The 14,925-nt window shown below is 43.5% G+C and overlaps 2 protein-coding genes across 3 annotated transcripts in view; both read right to left on the bottom strand.

The window, feature by feature from the left end:
* The window catches only part of LOC308323120 (IQ motif and SEC7 domain-containing protein 1-like), a 192,027-nt gene that overhangs the window by 65,431 nt on the left and 111,671 nt on the right, over positions 1 to 14,925 (bottom strand). The window lies entirely within an intron of this gene.
* Positions 9,982 to 11,229, bottom strand: LOC308325686 (E3 ubiquitin-protein ligase TRIM35-like; the record flags this gene model as incomplete). Its single annotated transcript, XM_080778301.1, has 1 exon — positions 9,982 to 11,229. One exon carries the CDS (start codon positions 11,227 to 11,229, stop codon positions 9,982 to 9,984), a length of 1,248 nt encoding a protein of 415 aa, XP_080634427.1.

Raw genomic sequence — 14,925 nt, 5'->3', positions numbered from 1 at the left:
CTGATAATCCCTGAACCAGAAGTAAAACCGGCTAGGCTATTTTCCCCCCATTTCTTTGCACCATCATTTCCAATTTCTTATTGATAAAGAGACCATGGGTGTGTTGTTCAATCCAAATATCTGAACCGGGACCACACACGCACACACACACACACGCGCAAATGCACACACGCACACACACACAGTTTGTGAGGTCACTAGCGTAACAATAGTGCTAACATGCAGAGTCGTTGACCTCAGGAGGGACAACTTCCGTGTCAACCTCAGGACAAAGACACTCGCCCTGGTGGGGGACATAAACTTGTCACTTCTAGAGTCACTATAGACTCAGAGCACTGGGACCGGGGGGGGTCATTGTTTTATGGGTCGCGAGTAAAAATCCACTTTGTTTTCATGTCCTACATTTAGTTTTTAAGGGCCCCCTCCTATATTCAGCTACAGTATAGTGTAGACTCTTGTCCCGTCATATGTGGACGAGCAAATCGTCTATTTTGTCCGAACACAAACATTACGTCATTATTATGATAAGAGCCACTCACTTCATTTTCACGATTTTTCATTTTAAAAACAAATTCCGACATTTCTCATGCATCTTCTTCTCATATGCAGAGTGTAGACGTCTGTCTGACAGTTTCACAATTTCACATCTCACCCGGTTTGCGTGTACCCCCCCCCCCCCCCCCTCTCTCTCTCCCATTCTGAATTCCCATAGACTTTTTCCCCCCCCAAATCACGTCAAATAACGATCATGTTCCGAAAATAAACAAATGCTCCCGGAGGTTTCACTCATTTCACAGCGAGGAAACGCTAATATTACACCGCCGCAAAATTAGTTACATTTCTGCTATAGAAACAGACCGTATCAAATATCACTGACTGACCAGAGCTCAAAACAACAACAAAAAGCAGATCTACAAGCTCGCTGTGACGCATTTTGAGCTTGTAGGTATGCTATTTTTTGACACGACAGTATATGCAATGTATGTGTGGCCCTCTGGACTGAGTGTGGAACCATATATATTCGGTGGTCCTCTCCATCTTCAAAGTCGCACCACACCATCATGCTCCCCAAAACCATCCCAGTCAGACTCCCCTTCCTCCCTACCTCTTAGAATAGAATCCAGGCTGCAGACAAAGGAGGCTCATATAATCCAAGCAGAAGGACTTTAACTTCAGCATGTTTCAGCCCGGCGTCAGACTATAAAGAGAACTCCAAGCGGCGTGGACGCAGCATCGCTATAAACTGGCAGGGCGCGGGGCGGGGGGGGTGTTCCTCTGTACCACCTGAGCATGACACTTTAAAAACACATACATAGAACACACACACAGCAGCACCTCTAGTGTGTTGGCGGGACGTACGGCTCGCACTGTGAGGGAGGGAGGGAGGGATGGGGAGAGACCCATCCTCATCTCAGCACCTGGGTGGGTGGGTGCATGCTGGGGGTGTGTGTGTGTGTGTGTGTGTGTGTGTGTGTGAGGGGGGTTGAGGGATCCAAGAGGAGGGGTTGAGTTGAGGGGGACCCTCTCCTCTCTCTCATTGGTGGATATATCACCCAAACACCCCCCTCCCCCCTCCCCTTCCCAAACCCGGGCTGGGAGAGACCCTCTGTTTTCACTGACAGAACAGAAGTGGTCCTTTAGTGTGATAGAGATATCAGGCCTCAACGCCAACACGCACGCACGCAGGCAAATGCACGCACGCACGCACGCACAAACGCACATTTCTACTATACTTTCTATACATTGACATTTTAGGACATTTTTGTGTCAGAGGGGCAGAAAGCGGAGGGGGGGTGGTGGGGGGAGGGGGATTTGGGGGGGACCTACTATACGCCCTTCCCCCCCTCCGCCACCAATTATAAAACAATGCACCATAAAATGCTAAGTGTTCTTTTAATCAGAGGTTCCCTCCAATATTTGCATTTCAAGGACCGTCCCTCACTCACATGTACTCTATGTGCTGTCAGGCAGAAAGATCCAGAATGTTCATCCAGCTCTAGTGGAGTTAGGAGGTTTTAGGCAGACGATTTTTAATACTTCTCATTGGAGATGTATAGCACTAATTGTCTATGTATATTGTGTAATCTGTAATGTATTGTATAGTTTCGATTGTATACTTTTTATGAATCTGTGCTCCAAACCATGTGATCATGGTCGTTCGTGAGTTAAATAAATGATGATGATGAAAAAACCCTGATACAAGGGTTGCGTTGTAATAATCATAATAGTCATAATATCGCACATTTTTCACAATTTCAACTCAAGATTGTCAAAGTATAGGAAGTGCTGAAACTGATTTTAATGCTAAATAAACCAGAGACCCCCCCCTGGAACGAAGCGCCTCAAGGGACCCCTGGGGGTCCCCAGACCCCAATTTGAGAACCACTGTTTTTAACCCCGTATTCTAGAGCCAGGGGGGTCTGCAACCTTTCTCACATGAAGTGCCCTGTTTTAATTGTCGTGATAGTCAGTGTACCATACTGTATAACTATGACACCACATCAAAATTCAATATTCCAAAACTGATTTTGATCGTCCAGGACACACATAACAAGCTTAGACATATTGTTCAGGATGTCATGATCATTAAACTAAAGAGCAATAACCCACCTATTCCCTCCTCAGTCATGAGTTAGGAGTTTGAATGAATGTATACAATTATGTGCAGGATGTGAAATTATCATGTCATTTGTAGATGTGAATGGACTTAATTTAACCCATTTTGACCTGGGAAAGATTCTATACAAATGCCTTCTAAATCAGAAAAAAATCCATGTTTTATGTTTTATGTGGTGCTCAAACATTGTCATGTCAAGGACCCCCAGAAGTATAATTATGTAATTGGCCGCGGAGCCACATCTGAAAATATGTACTGTAGTTCCAGGGACCCCCCCCCAGAAGCAAAGATATGAGTTAAAACATTCTCTCTGAAAGAATATATATTCAAAGATTTGCGCCATGTTTTCAAGAATTTAAAAAAAAAAAGCAGAGCTTGTAGATCTATTTTTCAATAGCTAACGTAATGCTTTAAAACACCAAAAAGGGTTCCCCGCCCCCAAAATGGCTTAACCAAAGAAAAACCTTCTCTCTCACCCTTATGCCAGTGTTCACCCTCCCCTGTGCCCATGTTGGCCCCCGTACGGCGGCCATGTTGGCCCCGTACGGTGCCCATGTTGGCCCCCGTACGGCGGCCATGTTGGGCCCCGTGCAGCGTTGCCCACCCCTGTTCTACAGTGTTCTACAGTGTACACATGTTTGTAACAGAGATCAATGAGTAACCAGGACTTGGCAGTGGATTGTCACTCCATCACAGGAGAGGAGGGTCCACACGCACACACAGCCAGGGAACAGGAGAGGAGGGTCCACAACTCCACATGCACGCACACACACACACCCCCCTGTCTTTATCAAGAGCAGAGATACAGCTGCTCCCATTGTTTCATGTGTCGCACGTGTGTGTGTGTGTGTGTGTGTGTGTGTGTGTGTGTGTGTGTGTGTGTGTGTGTGTGTGTGCATGTGCCCCTCCCCCACTCTGTCAGGCTTTTATCAAGCTCTGTTCAGTCTGAGCTGTGATGAGAAGAGCCTAATCAGCACCCACACATGGTGCTACCGGGGGGGGGGGGGCACACACACACACACACACACACACACACACACACACACACACACACACACACAAGGGTGACCCTAAACGCTGCAGTAAAATGTACTTGTGAGACACTGAGATGTGATTTGGTGACGACAGACAGACAGACAGACAGACAGACAGACAGACAGACAGACATAGCTATCTGACACATTGAAGAGAAGCAACCGAAAAGCACACACAACTAGAATGCTATAAACTATAGACTACAGTATACCTGCCAGAGAATACAGTGTGGCAGAATACCTGCACACCTTGACCGTAAAGCATTGACTAGTATTATGTAAAGACACAGTGATCGATGATCACTGATGGAGAAAGACCACCACAGGCAGACATGGCTCCCAAGAGAAGACAGACAGACTGTCCACAGACTGACTACCACAAAACGAGGTATATAGCCTGGTCCACACCCACACAGAGACGTTTAAAAAGGATGTCACAGAGTCATGGAGTTCCTGAAATGTGAAAGTATTTAGTCAAGTATGACATTGTCTTGTTGGCTTGTTGTCAGTCAGTAGAGTACACAGAGTCAGTTCCTATCAGGGCTGACAGTCTCTCTGTCCCCTCTGCTACCATCCAGCACACAGTCCTGTCACAGTCACTAACATGGATCTGTGTGCGTGTGCGTGTGTGTGTGTGTGTGTGTGTGTGTGTGTGTGTGTGTGTGTGTGTGTGTGTGTCTCAGTCAGTAACACAGATGTTGGCTGCCGGGCGGCTGACATCGAACTACACAGGACACAAACAAACAACACTAACAGTCTCTACACATCCACCAGAGCTGGAACAAAAAGATACTTAGATATATCTTACATTATTAAGTACAAAGTAAAAATACCACAATGTATAACTACTATGTTACAAGTACAAGTACGGTGCATTGTTTTGCTTGAGTATAAGAGGATTTAGCATGACAATATACCAAAGTTACCAAAGCATCTAAAAAAAGGCAATCTGTATTAATGTGTACAATATGCTGCATCCTGACACATTGTAAGCTTATAGATCCTTTGAATAGTTTTGAATCGACAAAGTATAATATGTATAACAGTGTTTAAGAAGTACGGTACATTTATGTTTTGAAATAATAATCAAAATCTACAAAGTAATGTGTAACTAAAGTTAATATCTGCCTCTGAGATGTAGTGGAGTTATACCAATGTATTGAAAAAGGTAAAAACTTAAGTAAAGTAAAGGTCCACAAAATTAAAGTTTGGAGTAAAGCAACCTTATAATGGTGCCCCCCACCATTATCATATAATTTCACGGACCACAGCGGAGCCGAGCGTTTCCTATAGCTATAACGACGGAGGCGCTGCTATAGACGGTGGATATCAGAGAGACCATTAAGTACAGTATAGCCTACTTAACGTACAGTAAACGTACAGAAGTTCATTTACATTTTACACCACTGAATTTTTTTTGGTAATAGCTGCTTCGGAATCTCTCCCTCCCTCTCTCTCTCTCTCCGTCTCTCCCCCTTCCTCGGTACACCAGGTGCACTGCTTCATGTCCCCAGCTGGGAGCTGTCTGGGACTAATTGAGCTGAGAGAGAGAGAGAGAGAGAGAGAGAGAGGAGCCTTATGCTAATGAAGGAAGTTCAGCTATTGGCCTGAGATGTACTTTATTGAGCGTTCCTCCGTTGTGGATGTCTTCTATACTGTATCAACACTTTGAGTCTCACTGAGCTTCGTTATGGGACAGTATTTATTATGAACGCAAGACGGTAAGAAAGTAAGTCCGAAATATCTTGTCTTTTTGCTCAGGACATGCAGTACAGTATAGTACACAACTAACTACACACTGTCTGGGTAGGAGGTGGACATTTTATACGGCTTCATTTGAACGCAGGAAACATCCTGGCTGTTTAAACACCATGTGAGGTTATACGCCAACCTCAGGCCACAGACCACAGCATTGTGCTGATGCAGTTGGCAGACGCACCGTTATGACCAAACATCTCCTCCACATCATGCAGTGAAACAGTGAGAGAGCAGCCTAGCCTATCCTATTCTCCTATTATCCTATACCTTCCTCTGACCCCCTCAGCTTAGAACCACACAAAAACCTGAGGCTGATTCTATACAAAATAATGTCTTCTAAACAGTTCCCTGAAAAGCGTACGTTGCTATTATCAGTGGTCAAATGTTTTCATGGCAAGGACCCCTAAAATTATATGTATTTGGCTAGAGTAGACACCCATCTCAAAATAGTGTGTTCCAGAATCCAGGGACCTCGAGAAGCAAAGATTTTGAGTTAAAAATGTTTGCTTCTGCTGGGGGCACGGTGGCACGGCACAGTCGGTAGCACTGATTCCTAACCAGGTGTATAAGTACCCCTGGGAGTACTTGGGTATAGCTTCCAGGGGAAGCAAAAACAATCTCAGAAAATAATTCCATGTAATTGCATAAGCCCTTTGCTAAAATGTTGTCGGTGCACCGCAGGTTTCACCTATACACACATTACACAATGGTCAAAGTCAAAGTCATACGATTTGTCACACACGTTAACTGCAGTGAAATTTGTTTTCCACATTTCACCCATATCTCTTGGCGTGGTGATAGCACCGTGAGCCGCAGCCAAGGAGCGGTGAGCTGCGGGAAATCAATTGATTCATTGATTTGATTCAAACTATTCCTCCATTTATATGCACTATATGCACCCAGAACTATATAGGCTTCATATGCAGCAGCCATATTGGAAAGGAATCGGCCCTCTTCCTTACTTCCATCACAGGTTTTACTAATGGTACTAATTAATGAACATAGTGGCTCTCAATCCCTTTCATTTCACCGATCCTATAGGGCTACATTCAGTTAGTTAAAATAGCATCAGTTTAACCATACATTTGAAAATACTGTAGTCGATCTACAGATCTACAATCTACAAGCCCCAAACGTGTCACTTGTAGATATTTTTACACCTTTTAACAACAACACACATTTTGTATCGGGGTCCCTGGCACAAAATATTTTCATCTGGGGGCCCTTGACATGAAACAGAAGCACTGCCACTGCACTAAGGGACTTCCAATCCATTCAATTAAGTAATATATAGTGTTTAAGTTTAAGTGGTTAAAGATCTGTGGTCTTCCCTCTCAGATATCCATCAGTTCTCATCTGGCCTTCACTGATTGGACAGTCACGTTAATTGACCCATTAAGAAGCGACCACCCTTTTATCGTTCCCCGCCTGCCAGGGAGCCAATCAGGATGGCCTGTGCGTGCCCCGCCCCTGTCCTAACAGCCCCCAGGAGCCTGCTGACACCTGGGTCAGGGCGTCCGAGGGGGGTGTGTGTGTGTGTAGGGGGGGGGGGGGTCGATGTAATTGCGGCCATTTAGGGGGCTTGAAGCGCCAGCTGAGGTCCAAGCTGGATGGATGAGTGGACGGAGTCTTGGATCATAATATTGTACACTGATGGATGGATGGACAGACAGGACTACAGCCCACAGACAGACAGGCTGCCAGTAGGACAGACAGACAGGACTATAGCCTGCAGACAGACAGGCTGCCAGTAGGACAGACAGACAGGACTACAGCCTGCAGACAGACAGGCTGCCAGTAGGACAGACAGGACTACAGCCTGCAGACAGACAGGACTACAGCCCACAGACAGACAGGCTGCCAGTAGGACAGACAGGCTGCCAATAAGACAGACAGACAGGACAGGGCCAACTAGCTGCCCTCAGTATTTCTACTTCTACCTATAAGTAAAACATCACACACACACACACACACACACACACACACACACACACACACACACACACACACACACTCTACTTGTGAGACACTGATATGTGATTTGGTGTCGACAGACAGACAGACAGAGACAGACAGACAGAGGCAGGCAGGCACACAAAAGGATGGGCAGAAATGTCATTCACTTCAAGCACTCATCTACAGTGTGTGACACAAACCGCCTCCCTGCTGCCTCCCTGTGGACTTTCCATGTCAGTGCATGTCAGCTCTTTGCAGTAGAATAAAACAAGCCATCATTGTGCATGGCTTCTTTAAACGTGCTTCAGTCGTCATACAGTCCATCACAACACACGTCTCTGTACACTAACACTGAGTGGTAGCTTTGCATTGTTTCATGATAGCGTCTTAGAGTCAATACACAGTCAAAACTAAGACAACTTACATTTTACATCACTGTATTCCAAATCCAGCCACATTACTGACCTTGACAATTAAATTAAATATGAAATAAATGTAGCTAGGTGCAATTGGAGTTAGAGACCACAGAAGTGAACCTTTCAAGCCTGTTTTCTCAACTTGCTGTTTTCTTCAAGACATTACTCTATAAGCCATATCTCCAAAAATGGTGGGTCAAACTGAACAACCAATATGTACATTTGAAACTATGATTCCCTGCTTTCACATGACAGGATTTATTGTCCATTAAAATCATTGCGATTAACGATTTAATTGTGTTTTTGCCATTGGAAATTGGAACATTATGAATAGAAATGTTTTAGGCTTTTAGGAAATTACTGGCATTTTTATGAATTTGATTTTTGTGATTAGACAATGATGTAATAATTGTGATAACCCTACACAACCCTTTTTGGTGTTGTCAAATAATCATACATGCAGTATTTGAACTGGGAACGTCCCAAAATAATCATATTTGAACTGGGAACGTCCCAAAATAATCATATTTGAACCAGGAACCTCCCCAATATAATCATATTTGAACTGAGAACCTTCCAATATAATCATATTTGAACTGGGAACCTCCCAAAATAATCATATTTGAACTGGGAACCTCCCCAATATAATCATATTTGAACTGAGAACCTTCCAAAATAATCATATTTGAACTGAGAACCTTCCAAAATAATCATATTTGAACTGGGAACCTCCCAAAATAATCATATTTGAACCAGGAACCTCCCCAATATAATCATATTTGAACTGAGAACCTTCCAACATAATCATATTTGAACTGGGAACCTCCCAAAATAATCATATTTGAGCTTGGGACCTCCCAACATAATCATATTTGAACTGGGAACCTCCCAACATAATCATATTTGAACTGGGAACCTCCCAACATAATCATATTTGAACTGGGAACCTCCCAAAATAATCATATTTGAACTGGGAACGTCCCAAAATAATCATATTTGAACCAGGAACCTCCCCAATATAATCATATTTGAACCAGGAACCTCCCCAATATAATCATATTTGAACTGGGAACCTCCCAACATAATCATATTTGAACTGGGAACCTCCCAAAATAATCATATTTGAACTGGGAACCTCCCAACATAATCATATTTGAACTGAGAACCTCACAACATAATCATATTTGAACTGGGAACCTCACAACATAATCATATTTGAACTGAGAACCTTCCAAAATAATCATATTTGAGCTTGGGACCTCCCAAAATAATCATATTTGAACTGGGAACCTCCCAAAATAATCATATTTGAACTGGGAACCTCCCAAAATAATCATATTTGAACTGGGAACCTCCCAAAATAATCATATTTGAACTGGGAACCTCCCAAAATAATCATATTTGAACTGGGAACCTCCCAAAATAATCATATTTGAACTGGGAACCTCCCAAAATAATCATATTTGAACCCCACCCTGACAAGCACTTGGAATGTAGGAGTTGAGGCATTCGGTTCCACAGATAAATATTGTCCAAATAGCAGATCTACAAGATCACAATGTCTCGCTTGCGTTGTGAGCTTGTAGATCGGCTTATTTGCAAAAATGTTTGGCTCCATCTTATATTTGACAATGTGGTCAATGTTTGATCCGTTTTTATAGTATTATAGTTAGTAGATTGTTTGACGCAGTAATGGTCTTTTCTACTCATTAGATTTTTTTAGGTATTCAAAATGTCCTAAAAGTCTTTACATTGTCACTTCACTGGAGTACACTGAGGAATGTTTCTGAAAACATGTGAAGTGAGATATACAGTACTGTAGACAAAACAGTAACCAAATATGATTCTGTTTAATCAGCACTTCTTCCCACTTCGAGCAGACCGCGCCGCACTGGACACACCTGGCATAAATTAATAGTCTACCACTTTGATTAAGCCTAAGAAGAAATGAAAATCAACCAAATCGTTTTGTTTCTTTATTAACACTAGAGTGTCTATATGAGGTCTTTCTGACCCATTTTGAGATTTTTAAGTTGATTATCTTTGCCCGTGAAGCTCTCAAAAGGTTCCCCTACCATAGCTTTTCCTAAATATTAGATTAAATTCATCAGTTTTTTTAATCATCTGAAATATTGACATTATACTTATACCATGTCTGCCTATTCGTTTCCGGTCATAATTACCCCTGGCACCCTTCCTTCTAGACCAATCTATTGACACGGATGGTCCGCGGTAGCAGCTTCAGAGGAACACTGGCATCGTAGCTATAAATGTACGGAAAGAGTCTCTCGGTGAAAGTGTGCGTGAAGGTGTGCAGGTGTGCGTTAGTGTCAGGCTCGGAGAAGGACAGCGTGCCTCCGTTCCAGTCCAGCTGGACTCTGACCCTCCAGGGTTTCCGCTTCACCGGGAGGGCGGTGAACGAGGAGGGTCTGCCCTTTGCTCTGTATTCTCCGTCGATACATATTATTCGCCAACACTCGCCCCCTGCGTCTCCCTTCCTCGGGTACGACTCCGCCAACACGCCTACCGACCAACAGCGGTTCTCTCCGACCTCCACGTCCCAGCTGTGAGTCCCGGAGTCGAAGCCCTCGGAACCCAGGACGCAGCTGTAGAAGTCCAGCCTCTCCGGGTTGTCGGGAAGACGCTGGCGTCCGTCACTGCGTCTCACGCTGGTCAGGTCGTCGGACACGGTTAACGAGGGATAGGCGGTGTTGGGGTTCAGAATGACGGGAGTGTAGGAGACGATGTCCTTCATCTTGTCCCAGACTCTGAAGGCCAGGTTTCCCAGGTGTTTGGCCTCGTCTATCAGTGCTCCCGAGACCAGCTGTGGGTCCTGCAGAGTGAGCTTGAGTCTTTCCACTGAGGACTTGTAGTTCTGCAGGAATGAGACATCCTGATCTACGGCTCTGATTGTGTTTGAAAGAGTTGATATCTCTCTGTTCAGACCCGCAACCTTCTCATTCATCATCTGAATCTTCTGCTCCTCTTCCTCCCTCAGCGCAGCGATCCTAGCCTCCTCTTCCTCATGTAGAAAACGATGAAGCTTCTTAAACTGGTCCTTAATCTTCTTCTCCGTGTCCTGGGCCTGGACATTGATGTGTTTTGCTGCTTGGTCACAGTTTGTTTTAGCTTCATTAAAGACCTTTAGTTTCTCCTGCAAGATCTTCAGTGATTCCTTGGCTTCTTCCTCCATGTGATCCGTCTTCCGACGTTTCTCCTGCAAGAAGGTATCGCACAAGTTCTTCAGAACGCGAACGCAAGGCGGGTCATCCACCGAAGAGATCTTCTTGCAAATGGGACATTCCTTCAGCTTCTTATGGGTCCACCATTGCTGCAGACAGCCTTTACAGAAGCTGTGGCTACATGGGAGGACGACAGGATGTTGAAATATGTCTCGACACACAGAACAGGACAAGTTCTCCTCTGAGAAAGTTTTATTAAAAGCCATTTAAGACTCTTGGTTGAAGAGGGTCAGTTCTCAACTTCTCATTCATTCGTTGTGGGAAAACTGTCGGTGCTGTGTTCTCGTTTTGGTTTGTCATCAAATAGTCAAATTAGAGTTGATATGCTGTCGTCATGTGACATTGATGATGTCAGTGTGGTAATCCATATTTGGACAACAACGATCAGTATAGGATACAACAGCAGTGATTAAGTCATTGGATTTTTAGGGACTCATAGCTTCAAATTGACATATTGGTTGTTCAGTTTGACCCACCAGTTTATAGAGATGTGGCTTATAGAGTAATTGCGAACGCAGTGATTGCGAACGCAGTGAGCACTTACTATGAGACCTAGCAGATGTCTGTCTGTGTGTCTGTGTCTGTGTGTCCCCCCTTTGTGCCCATATATGGAGCTGAGTGATTTGTTTGTGATTGATGCAACACACTCCATATTTGGACGTATAGCTGCTTTGGGGACTCCTTATATGGTTATAAGGAGTTGAGAAAACAACTTCTGTGGACTCTAACATGACACCTAGCTGCATGTTTAATCATGTATTTTATATTTACATTTCAGCTCTGCCATTTATTTCAGACATGCTCTAGTATGTGAAGAGTTTGCCTGCATGTGCTTATTAACTCATTTTGGATTAAAAAAAAGTGAATAAATTCAGTTTTTCTCCTCTGGTGAAAATCTGGAGGCTGCACAATGAAAGCCCCTCAGTCAAATCTGTTCACAAATGTGTGTGGGAGAACTGGGAACCAATTTGCATAATGACTACATCGGGGAGGAAAAGGGGTAAAAACAAACAAACAAATAAAGAGCTGAGACCAGCCGTCAAAGCTGCAGGCGGTTAACAGCAGTTCTGTGTGACATATGGTGTAACTTTTCTCATTAGTGGACTTCATGGTGCCCCCTGGAAAAAAATCCCCTTTGCGGGGTTTGATTGAATGTTGCATTTGCAACATTCCCCCACATCCCTCTCTCTCTCTCTCTCTCTCTCTCTCTCTCTCTCTCTATTCTGTTTCATTATAACTTAGTTTTTCCCCCCCAATTATTATCATTTTATGGTGTGTCTCGTTTGCACTCTCTTAATGCTGTGTCTTAACCCATTCTGACCTGAGATCAGATTCATACGAGGTTTCCACTGGACACACACTGGTCTGATTAACCCATTCTGACCTGAGATCAGATTCTAAAAATGTCAGTCGTTCTTCTATTTTTCAAAAATAGCAGATCTACAAGCTCGTATCGCGCCACTCGGTGGCGCGATATGAGCTTGTAGATCTTCTATTTTTCAATAGCTAAAGCATAACATGATGCTAACACCAAAATGGGTGCCAGGTCAGAATGGGTTAATGTGTTTAATGTTTTATGCAAAGCACTCTGCATTGTCTCCAAATGTGCTTCGCCGAATAAACTGCCCTCGTTATCCCAGAGCGCGCGATGTGGGCCCGCCTGCCTGTGACATAACGGGATGAAGAGAACACGATGTGGGCCCGCCTGCCTGCGACATAACGGGATGAAGAGAACACGATGTGGGCCCGCCTGCCTGCGACATAACGGGATGAAGAGAACACGATGTGGGCCCGCCTGCCTGTGACATAACGGGATGAAGAGAACATCGTTAACGCAAAACAAGTACGATTGATGATCTTTACGGCAAACAACTCTCTCTCTCACATTGCTGCTTTTTAGTTTAACTCATTCTGCGCGGGAACCCCTTTTGGTGTTTCAAGCATTATGTTATACTTTAGCTATGTAAAAAAAAAGCAGATCTCCAAGATCTACAACTAAGCTCGTAGCGCGGCACTCGGTGCCACGCTACGAGCTTAGTTGTAGATCTCTTGTAGATGAAAAGTCGTGAAAACGGCGCGCAAATATTTGAGAAAATATCTTTCAAAGCTATAATGTTAACTCAAATCTTTCCTCCTCCTGGGGGTGACTGGAATAACATTTTCAGATGGGTTTTTTTTTTCTTCAGAAAACTGTTAAAGGAGCCATTTCTGCCCGTTTGTGCCTTTAAACCGTTTGATGGGCGGGTTCACCATGGGGGGTGTGTGTCACAAGGATTGAAATATGAGAACACAGGTGCAACAAGCCAGGTTGAATGGTTTGGAAGGTATGGGCACAGCAGGCTAAGAGATCACACGTTTTTACCGTATCATTGTATTTTTGCATAACGAAAACTGCTGTATTACAAAATGTGTACAATAAATGGGAACCTCACCCTACAGCAGTCAATGCCTGGACAATATATTATATACCGGTACGCGTCAAAAACGGTTTCTGTATGCATGTGCCCAGCCGAGAGGCAAAGTATAGTTTGAGCTTGCCACTACAACTGTCATGATTTAGAAGACTTTAGAAGATCGTCCTCAGGTCTAAATGTTTAATTTAAAAGTGAATATATACTGTATGTACCTACAGTATACTAAAGCAGACCCAATAGAGTGGCTCCAATATGTGGGCGCATTTGTAAATAAATACCCTCGAATTATGCTGATTTAAGAGTGCTCTGATGTCAGTTAATTTAGCTGTACGCTATTTTCCATGTTTGTCTTTTTTTTACAAGACTTTTATAGATGTTTTTATATATCTCTGCTGTCGAGCAGAAACCAAGAAACTCCAAAATGAAAAATCAGTTCAGGAAATGAAAAACAAAAGCACTTTATAATACTTTCCATTCGTTCAATATATATATATTTTTTAAACCAACACACAGACGGGTGTTCAATGGCATTGATTGATGACCAAAACAAAATCTAAATAAATTGGAAGTTAGGTGGTTTCTCCTTGCAGAGACAGCAACGATTCCTGGAAAAGGAACAGTAATGGTTTTGGACGTGTGCCGTTTTCCCCCTCTGAGCGACGGTATCACAGATCTATCAGCAGTCAGGCAGATCAAAGCACGTCAGCCACACTGAGGGGATCACATTTAATCCATTTGGGGCGGGAACCCCTTTTGGTGTTTTAACTAAGCATTATGTTCCTTTTAGCTATTGAAAATGGCAGATTTACAAGCTCATAGCTTGTAGCTTGGAGCTTGTAGGTCTGCTATTTTTGAAAAATCGTGAAAATGTGGCGCAAATCTTTGAATATATTATTTCAGAGCGAACGTTTTTAACTCAAATCTTTGCTTCTGGAGGTTAACTCGAACAACATATTGTCGGTGGGCACCATTGATATAGAAACTGAGTATTTCAGAAAACTGTCATGATTTGTAAGACATTCATTTTTTTTTAAATTTTCAATGTCAGGCCAAAATGGATTAAAAGGCTGAAAGAACAGGCTTATCAGCCGTGTCTGTACAACTGTGAAAACATGAAATGAGCTTTAGATGAGCCGATAGCGTGTGTGATAGAGTGTGATAGAGTGTGTGTGTGTGTGTGTATATGTGTGTGTGTGTGTGTGTGTGTGTGTGTGTGTGTGCGCGCGCACGCACGCACGCAAACTACATGCCTAGTAGAATTTGAGAAGTATAGAGAAGAAAGAAAGACAATGTACTCAGTGGTTCTCAGTTCTCACAAGAGCACATTGCTATTAATATATGCTGTACAATAATGAACACGGAACAGATTGTCCAAGCCTCCATCAGAAACCCTATCCTCCCTCCCTGTGTAAAGTTTGTTTTGACCAACAGATGGCAGTGTCGTGTCACTTTAGCAGCTCAGTGTAGGTCACATACATAATTGTCTAA

Source organism: Protomyctophum bolini (genome assembly GCF_963924005.1).
Source record: "Protomyctophum bolini genome assembly, chromosome: 2".
In the NCBI taxonomy this organism is placed as follows: domain Eukaryota; kingdom Metazoa; phylum Chordata; class Actinopteri; order Myctophiformes; family Myctophidae; genus Protomyctophum; species Protomyctophum bolini.
The sequence above is the reverse complement of the archived record's forward strand: the minus strand, read 5'-3'. Positions and strand labels throughout refer to the sequence as shown.